General features: G+C 41.5%; 1 protein-coding gene across 1 annotated transcript in view; it reads right to left on the bottom strand.

Moving 5' to 3' along the window:
- LOC124594439 (limulus clotting factor C-like) overlaps window positions 1-12,069 on the bottom strand; it is a 109,768-nt gene that overhangs the window by 84,868 nt on the left and 12,831 nt on the right. Inside the window, exon 2 of the mRNA XM_047132813.1 lies at window positions 6,940-7,206. Coding sequence (XP_046988769.1) covers window positions 6,940-7,206 — 267 coding nt within the window. The remainder of the gene's footprint in view (window positions 1-6,939; window positions 7,207-12,069) is intronic.

Raw genomic sequence — 12,069 nt, 5'->3', positions numbered from 1 at the left:
ACCCAAAGACAGGCAAAACCTTAGGACTTCACCATGTGAGCCATATCAAAAAGTTTGAAGATTAATTTTATTACTGGTAAATAATCAGCACAATATTTCAAGATTATGTTGCAGATAAGATCGTCAGGAGAAAGAAGAATGAAGAGAGAGGAAGGTGGGAAAAAGAAAGTAGTTTCAATAAAAACAAAAACAAAAATAACACCAATAGTACCATAGATTAAGGTGAGGGGATAAAGCATAGATAGTCTAACAGCATGAAATACTAAAATGCTATACACCATGACACTACACAAAAATAAAAAACGAATTTGAGGATTCTTGTAGAAGTTAAGACTCAAAATATCTTAGAATTGTAACATGGAAAGGGCGCCAAAATTTGTAAAGCTTTTTAAGAAGGCGCAAAACAATGTAGGTACTAGACATATGTTAGATGATTGTAAGTAAAACTTTTTGTAAGAACCATTGTAAAAACTCCAGCAAGGACCAGATGCAACGACCCACAAGTTGCAACGCGAGAAGTATCAAGAAAGAAAAGGACATAATTAGCAAAACACGATTCCTACAAGGCAGAAGCGTCGAGAGAAGGGAAAGGACAGCGAGACCAACAGAGGGCCCTTGTAGCCAAAGTGGGCAGTAAATCTGCCGCTAAGCGGAACCCTGCTGGGACAGAACACGGAAGGCCAAGAGGGTCTTGGTATGCCCCAACTCAGCGGAGCGAGCAAAAAAACGGCCCGACGAGAAGACAGCTTGGGCAAGCCACTACTGGCAAAAAAATATGTGTCAAAGTCACACTACTGCTATTAAACAGCACGCTGATGCACGAAACTGAAGAAAACTTCCACAAAGTAAAAATGACACGTCCAAACAGTTTATCAAACTGTTACTAAGAGGAGAACTTCAAAGCAACTAGTTATCAATAAATATTCCCATATCCTGCCCAGATAAGAACCAAGAATCAAGTAAGAAGCAGAGAAAATGCAGGAAGAACAGAAGTTGAAGATTCGCAAGATTGAGACCAAGAAAGAAGATGGGTGAAGAATAGACGACATACCTTCCCAAATCCCTATCCTATTGTAATCTAGTCGTCTGCAAAGTATCACAACAACAAACAACCGCTTTCAGCGACACATAATGATGACTTTCACGCATACAAAGCCAGTAAACCACGAGATTCTGCACTCACAGCGCCATTCCATTATGGGACCTCCACAACAGCAACACACCGTTGCAAAGCCAACAAAGAACGACGAACGAAGCTGTACATCAAATACTTGCCCGCATCTATCTCGTTCAAGTCCATCACCTTTGTGCAAAAACATTCCCCAACCTCATGCTTAAACATTCATAGGATTGTGTGAATGTGTGAAATCAAATTATGTGATGTAGGAATTGTGCAAAAGAAACATGTAAAAAACTAAATAAGTTAAGCACACCAGACAGCTAATAAACTACAAAATAACAGTCATTGACTATGGACTTAAGTAAAAAATAGACTATCGATAAAAATAAGTCATTAGTTCTGAAATGGACAGTATATAAAGAACAAAAGTAAGGCATAATACACACTAAAACTATATGCCACTTATTTTCTCCTCATAAAAATAAAAGAATAACTATATTTTACTTATTTTCTCCTTATAAAAACAAAGAATAAAAAATTATCTTGTTGGATGTTTTCCCTTTTTTTTAACATTTGTACCATTTGTTAGGATAATATCTCAATACTTGTGTATGTATATTTCTTTGTCAAAGCAATTCTTGGAAATAATTCTTATTTGTTAGTGTAACAATGTTGAAATGAGTGTCCAGAAACAAAAACATTTTACTTGTACATGATATTTAGAAAATGTGTTAGGAATAGATTTTACTTAATTACTACATATATAAAAAAATGTTTATAAGAAAATCGATGTGAAAGACTCCTCGCTTTCGATAACAAACTTCTTAAAAAATAAATTCACACTTAAATAAAGAAAGAAAATAATTAAAAATTAATAATAATAATAATAGCATAAATTATTCTTCTCTTGTCAATATAAACATATTTTTGAGAATAATGTGGAAGAATATAAAAATATAAATTAGTAATACAAACTAGCATAGAACCAGAATAAAGTGGCTGAACAGTAGGCAACAAAATTTAGATAAAGGAATAATTTTGACTGACTTAGACAACGATTCAATCATTGCCTAACTTCAGTGCAAAAATTAAGTTCGAAGGGTGGTGATATGTAAGGTGTCAGGCAAATCCAACACCTTCCATGAAAACCCTGACATGATAAGCAAATCCAGCAGTATGTCACATAGCTCCAAATAAATCGTGACATTAAATTAACCAAAGTAATACGAGTAGCAAATGAGCAAATGCAATACCACAAACTAACACAAGAATGCCTAAATGCATGTCATACCTTCCCACCGTGAGACAGATGCAGTTCTGAGGGGAGAAACGAGAACAGAAGCCAAGAGCAGAACTGTGTTAAGCTAGAAGGCACTACAATAAGGGACGCTCAGAGCGTCGTTGCGCGAAAGTGGTAGGGAGACACGACTTAGAACAAACAGACACCACGCAGAATGTTAGAAGTACCAGTTGTCAATGCACAGGTCCGTAATTCCCGTCATTTACAGGTTTTCACTGAGCATGGAGTTATTGCCCGACAGCATTGACGTGTTCCATCGGATTCAGATCAGGCGAATCTGGTGGCCGAGATATCAAGGCGAGATCACAATCATGATCCTCATGCCACTGTGAAAAGCCAGTGATATTGCTTCAAGATGCTGTGGCATGAAGCAGTGCATGTGGCAAGCAAAAATGTTCACAGCTATCATGGGGCATTCAGTTACTACCACAGCCGCCCATGAAAGCCCTGGTGAATGCACCAACATATCCATTCACGATCATCAAGCTGGTGTAAAAAGAAATGTGATTCACATCACTTGTTCCCACTGATCCACGGTCCAATCTCGATGACCCCATGTTCGCTACAATCGTAATTAACGATGACGTTGGGTCAACCATAGAACCTGTTGGGGTTGTCTCATTTGTGCCTGCACTAGCGTTGTACTCTGATGTCAGATCTGGCATGGGTCGCTGTCTGTACTGCTTTACAGTGTCGGCAAGCCTCCGACCACATTCTGGATTGAGGGGTGGTCTGTCCGACTTTCAGTCACTTCCCATGGATTCTCACGACAATAGCATGCAAACAGTGAACAGCCTCACTTATCCCCAGACATCAGGCCGTAACAATCTGCCCATTGTCAAAGTCGCTTATGTCAGAGGATTTGCCATATCATCACTTTAATGATACCTCATTCACCTCTACTCTCTTTTATATTTACCTCACCGTGTCATGTTCTTGCAACACTACCTCGCGATGGATAAAGTTACCATGTTTTCGTTCATCAGTTAACTTAAACAGAGTGTTAGGAAATTCCCGTTTCAAACTTCTAACACTTATAGATGGGATGAGTACATAATATTTTGAATAGGAACCCATGTCTGGAAACGTAACACTTCCGTCCTACGACTGTTTCAGCTCAGATATGTAACGCTTAACGTGTAACGTACCTTGTGTATGGCGAAGCTCGAGATATCGGAAAAGCTGCTAGTCTCTGTATCACGAACGTTTTCCGCAACGTAGCACGCGACTGCACAAACTTTATACCCAAGTTGCGCAGCAACTCTCAGAAACAGGTATAGTCACTGTAAGGAGGCAGGACTGTGTCGCTCCACGGCAACGCTGCACGCCCGAATTTGAAGATGTACTTCATAGTATTGAAGAGAACCCGTCAACAATTACTACAACAATTGCGCGTGTTTCGTTATGTTTCTTCTCGAACTGTAACCTAATAATTGTACTGAGTCACCGGTAATTCAGTTCCTCAAGCAAAGTGGATGAGCTACACTTCTTCTTCTTCTTCTTCCGCTTATCCATTAGAGGATGTTGGCGACCAAATGTTGCATCTTTCTTCTGTCAACCGCATTATGTAATAGCTGGTCTACACTTCGGAGTCCTGTCCAATGCTTTATATTGTCCAACCATGATGTTCTTCTTCGCCCTTGTCTTCTTTTTCCTTCGATCTTCCCTTCTATTATTAACTGCAGAAGCATATATTTAGTGTTCCGTACTATATGTCCTAGGTATGCAGTTTTTTTTCTTTTAAGCACTGTCAACATTTCTTGCTGCTTGTTCATTCGTTCCAGTACTTCGTGTTGGTTATTCTCTCAGTCCACGGTATTTTAAGCATTCTGCGAAAAATCCATATTTCAAAGGTCTCAAACTTCTTCGTTGTTGTCATATTTAGTGTTCATCCTTCAGAGCCATATAGAAGCACGGACCAAACGGCTCTGAGCACTATGGGACTCAACATCTGTGGTCATCAGTCCCCTAGAACTTAGAACTACTTAAACCTAACTAACCTAAGGACATCACACACATCCATGCCCGAGACAGGATTCGAACCTGCGACCGTAGCGGTCACGCGGTTCCAAACTGACGCGCCTAGAACCGCACGGCCACACCGGCCGGCAAGCACGGATCAGTTGTAGCATTTTACAAATCAGACTCTAAGGTTCAGGTCTAGGTCTGTGCTTGTAAGAATATTCTTAAATTTTATGAAGGCGTTTCGGGCGTTCTCTATGTGACATTTTATTTCCAAGTCTGTTCGTCAGTCTTCACAAAGCCAGGTTCCGAGGTATTTAAACTTGTTGACTCTTTGTATTCCAGAGCCTTGAAATCGTAGATTTGCATCAACAATGTTCAAATGTGTGTGAAATCTTATGGGACTTAACTGCTAAGGTCATCAGTCCCTAAGCTTACACACTACTTAAGCTAAATTATCCTAAGGACAAACACACACACCCATGCCCAAAGGAGGACTCGAACCTCCGCCGGGACCAGCCGTGATTTGCATCTTTAAATGAGTTGGACTCTCTTGTGACAGTCATAAAATTAATCTTTTTTATGTTAATATTCAGACCTAGAGTATTGGTGTAATCTTTTACTATGTTGACGAGTTGTTGGAGGTCATCTAAATTATCAGCTATCAATATTGTGTCATCAGCGTAGCGAATGTTGTTGATATACACTCGGTTAACCTTTATTCCTTTTTCTACATCATCAAATGCCTCCTGAAAAATACTCTCAGAGTATAAGTTAAATAATAGGGGTGGCAGTTTGCATCCTTGTCCACTCCTCTATATATATTGACCAAATCTATGACCTTAATATCAAATTTAACCTGCGCTGTCTGATTCCAATATAAATTCTCTATACAGAGGATATCTTTCTCATCTATATCAATTTTTTTGAGAATTTCCATGAGTTTGTGATGATGTACTCTATCGAATGCTTTGTCCTAGTCAATAAAACGGAGGCCTACGTTTTTACCCTGATCACAGCAGTTTTTTACTAGAACTTGTAGTGCGGCTATTGCTTCCCTTGTACCTAAATTTTTCCTACATCCAAACTGTGTCTCACTAATGAATTTCCCAGATTTTTCGTTGAGCCTTTGATGGATGACTCTCAATATTTTCAGAGAATGGCTCATAAGAGTAATGAGTCTGTGATCTCACATCATGTCGCATTCCTCTTCTTTGGTAAGGGAATGAAAGTTGATAATAGCCATTCGGCAGGGTAATGGCCACTGTCGCAAATTTTGTTAAACAGTTTGTATAAGTCTTTGATACCTTCTTCATCAAGGAGTTTAATAAGTTAGATTGTAATTTCATTAGGTCCTGTGGCTTTATTGCTTTTTGAATTTTTGATGGCTTTTTCGATTTCTTCTTTCATGATTGGAAGTCTTGTTAAATTGTTGTTTCTAGAAGTCTCAAAATTTTGTCTATCGTCTGAAAAGAGGTGCTGAATGTAGTCTTCCCATATCTCTTTCCTCTCAAAGGTTAATAAGGAGATGCTTTTTCTTCTATATATCTCAGCAGTTTCTTTTAACTTTTTATGTAAGTTAAAATCGTCATGTGAAGCTTGGTTGAACAACAAGTCTGAACTGAAACTGTGAATTATGTACTCACTCTCCTCTACAAGCCCTAGGAATGAAGCTGCAGATGCCGCGGCCTAGGCTGCTGTCCTCCAGCCTCGGACAGCTTCTTGTTGTGTGCCTTCATCTGATTTTAGCAGGGCTATTTGTCAGCGCATTTTATCGCTGTGGCATGCCGATTGGTCTACACTTACTGAAAACAAGCTTTGGGCCTTGAAACCTCTCCCCACGGCTTGGACGATCTCTTCACGCCCTTCTCGGCGGGAGGAGGTCGTTTTGGCCCGGTTACGGATTGGACACTGCCGTTTCAGTCACCGCCATCTGCTGACGGCTGCGCCGGCGCCGTTCTTCCCATGTGGGCAATTGCTGACGGTACGCCATATTTTGACGTCCTGTCCGAATTTTAATACACTGCGCATTGATCTTGGCCTGCCATGTACTCTGGATGAAATTTTAGAGGATGACCCAGGAGCAGCTGCTCGCGTTCTTCGTTTTATCCACTTGACGAACCTGTCTAAAGACATTTGATTATGCTGTTTTCTTTTAATACCTTACCTGTTAATGTGCCTTTTATAGTGTTGTCCTTTCTAGTTGCTGTTTTAACATTGTGCCTCGCAGTGCATGCATAATTTAGTCTGATCTAGAAGTACATGCTCCGGTAAAGAAAATTGTTGGATCGTAACGCACCAGAAATTTCTCAGCAGAACTTCGCCACCTAACCTCATTTGGCACAAACAATAACAAAAACAACCCACCTGTAGCGTATGTAGTCATACAGACAGATGTACACAAGGTGATGGCAGCATACTGCCGGAACGTGTTGTCCTACATTAAATACTGCTATTAAAAGTGTCAGAAGTACCAGATAGGCAGTTTATAAGCGTTTATAAGCATAAAGGCCTCTCATATGGAAATTATGCAGTCATGTTGCCGTGTGGTGAGTACCTGTGAGCACGACCTGGCTGGAGATGAGGCTGCCGCCGCACCAGAAGGTCCAGATGCCATCGTGCAGCAGGTAGAGCGCGACCTGCCAGGGTGGATGGCCGTAGGACGCCTCCCTGCCGTACACCACTAGCGGGACCGAGTCCGGCGTCGCCGCGAGGCCGCACGGCGTGCCGTCTGGCGACAGGTCCCTCCGGAACCGCGACCGTGTGGGCGCCAATGTGGCACCGTCTGCGCCTGCGCAGCGCGCCGACGCTGTAATTGCACTGCCTCCAGAAAAAAAGGAATAGACGTAAGGCTTGTTTTAGACCAGTGACCTTCGTTACATTTCACTTCCTGGACGCGCCTAAGTGCCCGTTCTGTGGCTACAGAGTATGCCAGAGCAATTTACAGTACCCAGAGTAAGCGAGTGATGGACTGCTCTTTTCCTAGTCCTCTTAAATAGCCTATAATAGATAGCTACAAAGGATATTTCCACCTGATTGTATACAACGTGCTTATTTCACTATCTAGACTTCGGCCTTAGGCAATTTGCAAGTGTTGTACTCCTATATATAAACAATACAAGTTCAAATAGCAAAAAAAAAAAAAAAACAGGGAAAATATAAAAAAGTAAAAATTAATGTAAAAATTACATAAATTGTTAATTTGGTTACACATCAAATATCATCCAACTTGTATGAAACAAGAATTATCGTCGACAAATATATATCGTGTTATATAAACTAGTGATATATATCATGTTATAAACCAGTCCTACCCCATGAACCATGGACCTTGCCGTTGGTGGGGAGGTTTGCGTGCCTCAGCGATACAGATGGCAACCCAAATGGAGGGGTATCTGTTGAGAGGCCAGACAAACGTGTGGTTCCTGAAGAGGGGCAGCAGCCTTTTCAGTAGTTACAGGGACAACAGTCTGGATGATTGACTGATCTGGCCTTGTAACACTAACCAAAACGGCCCTGCTGTGCTGGTACTGCGAACGGCTGAAGGCAAGGGGAAACTACAGCCGTAATTTTTCCCGAGGGCATGCAGATTTACTGCATGGTTAAATGATGATGGCGTCCTCCTGGGTAAAATATTCCGTAGTCCCCCATTCGGATCTCCGGGCGGGGACTACTCAAGATGATGTCGTTATCAGGAGAAAGAAAACTGGCGTTCTACGGATCGGAGCGTGGAATGTCAGATCCCTTAATCGGGCAGGTAGGTTAGAAAATTTAAAAAGGGAAATGGATAGGTTAAAGTTAGATATAGTAGGATTGGTTCAAATGGCTCTGAGCACTATGGGACTCAACTGCTGAGGTCATTAGTCCCCTAGAACTTAGAACTAGTTAAACCTAACTAACCTAAGGACATCACAAACATCCATGCCCGAGGCAGGATTCGAACCTGCGACCGTAGCGGTCTTGCGGTTCCAGACTGCAGCGCCTTTAACCGCACGGCCACTTCGGCCGGCAGATATAGTAGGAATTAGCGAAGTTCGGTGGCAGGGGGAACAAGACTTTTGGTCAGGTGAATGCAGGGTTATAAATTCAAAGTCAAACAGGGGTAATGCAGGAGTAGGTTTAATAATGAATAAAAAAAAATAGGAGTGCGGGTAAGCTACTACAAATAGCATAGTGAACGCATTATTGTGGCCAAGATAGGCACGAAGCCCACGCCTACTACAATAGTACAAGTTTATATGCCAACTAGCTCTGCAGATGATGAAAAAATTGATGAAATGTATGATGAGATAAAAGAAATTATTCAGGTACTGAAGGGAGACGAAAATTTAATAGTCAAGGGTGACTGGAACGAGAGTAGGAAAAGGGAGAGAAGGAAACATAGTAGGTGAATATGGATTGGGACTAACAAATGAAAGAGGGAGCCGTCTGGTAGAATTTTGCACAGAGCATAACTTAATCATAGTTAACACTTGGTTCAAGAATCATAAAAGAAGGTTGTATACGTGGAACAAGCCTGGAGATACTGACAGGTTTCAGACAGAGTATATAATGGTAAGACAGAGTCAGATAGGCGTCTTCACTGTGCCATACAGGACCGTCTATGACTGTACACAGCGATGATGGATTTGGACTACCCGGCAAACACTACCCCGGTTGATAGGTGTCTTGACGTCATCATTGACGTGATTGTCCGTTGACCGTGATGCTGTCTTCCGTCCAGAACACGATCGTGCGGACATCTGTTGACAGTCTGCATGTTTATATCGTGAATTAGACCAGGACGGAGAAATAGTGGTTTTTGTTGCTTTAATTTTGGACACCAGTATAGTGCAAACCGTCGGCATACGAACAGACGCAAACAATTTCACAGACTTCCGCACTCAAGTTGTCACGTAATCGTGATTTAGTTAGTTTCATAATTGGAAAAACGTCTTCCACGCAGATATGTCGATAGAAGTATTGTGGCACTTTTGCAACCTCATTGCGGAGACATGGCAACCCAAAAGGATTTTTCATCAAAACGGGAATTAGCTTACAGGTCAATCACATTTGCACACGCATAGGAGCACTTTCAACTGAAACGACAAACAGTCTCGAAAACAGCTCGAATACAGATTCAAGAGCGTTAGAGTCAACAAAACGTTTAGGAAATTATTTTCGTAATTCTTTGAAGGTCACAATGAATTCTTTAAACTTTGCGTTTGTTTAACGGCAGTGAACAATGGGAACTCGACTCTGTCACAATGTGTCCCTTCTATAAAGCGATTTTCTTTTTAAATGAGTGCCCATCAAATCAGAAAAAAAACAGTTTCTCTCCCTCATTGTCTTACTGTGGGCAGCGTGCACTCGAGTCCATAAAAATGCGAGGTCTGCAATCCATTTCAGATATTCTAATTTTCGTTCCCGCCCTCCTTTTTCCTTCATAAATTCAACAATAGTGAATTTTAAATCGAAAAATCGTTCCGCGTGTTCCTGCTGACTTAACCAATGTACTTTACAGCAATTTATAAATTCTCCATACTCTTCCTTCAACTCCATCGAAAACCGTTGCAGCTGACAGGCGAATGATACGTGCGACTTCAGAAATTTTACTATTCGTACCGCCAATTTCTTCCTGTGCTTCATGCCTGTAGATTTAGCACAAAGTGCTTCTTGGTCTACTGAACAATGAACCCCTCTGTCGATCGTTCTACTTTTTTGCTCTATCACAGTTAACTTAATATTTAAATTCTTTCTGCCTGGTGTTGTAATACAATATTGTATAAAAAATGGCTCTGAGCACTATGGGACTCAACTGCTGAGGTCATTAGTCCCCTAGAACTTAGAACTAGTTAAACCTAACTAACCTAAGGACATCACAAACATCCATGCCCGAGGCAGGATTCGAACCTGCGACCGTAGCGGTCTTGCGGTTCCAGACTGCAGCGCCTTTAACCGCACGGCCACTTCGGCCGGCTACAATATTGTAATAAAGTTTCATTGCAAATTTGCGGTACCTGTCGCTTATGCAACTGCATAATATATAGTGAGAATTCTCATGCGCGTATCTTTTGTCATTCCCATTCATTTTTAAAAGCTTGTGGTTATAGATCGCTAGGCTGTCTTTTTTTGTACAAACGTCTACTGGACCTGTGGAGTATCTTCCATACCATGAACAAATAGCGAAGGGTAAACAGCGCTTACATCACGATCTGCCGAACTGTGCCGACTTGTGGAGACCGAAAAATGCCACACCGCAATACCAAATGAAATGTGCGCTGTTCCGAGTACCGGTACTTCCGGCAAGGAACGAGCAACGCCGAGAGAGGTTGGGTGTGGCCTGCACGCGGCACGCACAGTCGACACGCGTGAATATTGGCACGCTATGGCCTTCCCTGCAGCATATTGTGAACGTTCCATGACAATCTGATGTTTCTACAAGTGATCGCCGACGACAGAGAGCAAATATCAAGCAAAAATTTATTTAGATTTTACAATACCAGAACACAGAAACAGTCTATACTCTGCATAAATAAAACATTTACGTTTCTTTGTAATGAAAAAGGTTTCGTCAATGATGTAGTCAGCTCCATTGAGAGAGAAAACTGTTTTGGATGTTATTTGGCACTGAGAAGGAGAACAAGACGCCAAGGGCAAAATAAAAATACGCTGTGTACTGCCTCCGCGCGACTGCTACGGTCGCAGGTTCGAATCCTGCCTCGGGCATGGATGTGTGTGATGTCCTTAGGTTAGTTAGCTTTAAGTAGTTCTAAGTTCTAGGGGACTGATGACCAGAGATGTTAAGCCTCATAGTGCTCAGAGCCATTTTTGTGTACTGCCTTCTATACATTGTTGTTTTCGTAAGTATATATGTTCTCAATCAAATAAACACTGATGTTTTGAAATGGGTGGACAACACTTCTTCTGTTCTTTCGGATCGCAGAAATGTGGAGATCTTCATCTTGCAGCCTCCTTTCAAGGCACTGTCCATTCCGTTCAACTGCTCTTCCAAGTGCTTTGTTGCCTCTGACAGATTTACAGTGTCCTCAACAATCCTCAAAGTTTGCGTTTCTTCTTTCTGAACTTTAACTCCTTTTCCAAAGCTTTCTTTAGTTTCCTTTACTGCTTCCTCAATGACAGATTGAATAACATTTTGGTTGGGCTAAACACTGTCTCACGTTTTCTCTACTACTGCTTCCTGTTCATGCCCTTCGACTATTATGAATGTCATCTGGTTTCCGCACAAGCTGTATACGTCGTTTCGCTCCCTATATTTTATCCCCACTGCCTTCAGAGTTCCAAAGAGTGTACTCCAGTCAACTTTGTTACAAATTTTCTCAAAGTCTACAAATGCTATTAATATAGGTTTGCCTTTCTTTAGCCTGTCTTCTAAGATACGTCATGGCGTCAGTATTGTGTGGCGTCTCCTATATTTCTCTGGAATCCAAACTGATCTCCCCCATCGTCGACTCCAACCACGTTTTCCATTCTTTTGTAGAGAATTCGTGGTAGAATCTTGCAGTCGTAACGTACTAAACTGATAGTTCGGTAAAATTTAGAATCTGTCAGCACCCGTTTGGAACTGGAACTCTTGCATTCATCTTGAAATCTGTGGATATTTCCTCTGTTTCACACATTTTGCACATCAGGTGGAATAGCGTTGTCATGGCTGGCTCTCCCAAGGATATCAATAGTCCTTAGGAAA

The sequence above is a fragment of the Schistocerca americana genome, chromosome 2 (genome assembly GCF_021461395.2).
Source record: "Schistocerca americana isolate TAMUIC-IGC-003095 chromosome 2, iqSchAmer2.1, whole genome shotgun sequence".
NCBI classification, from domain to species: Eukaryota; Metazoa; Arthropoda; class Insecta; order Orthoptera; family Acrididae; genus Schistocerca; species Schistocerca americana.
This window is presented reverse-complemented; position numbering and strand designations above follow the sequence as displayed.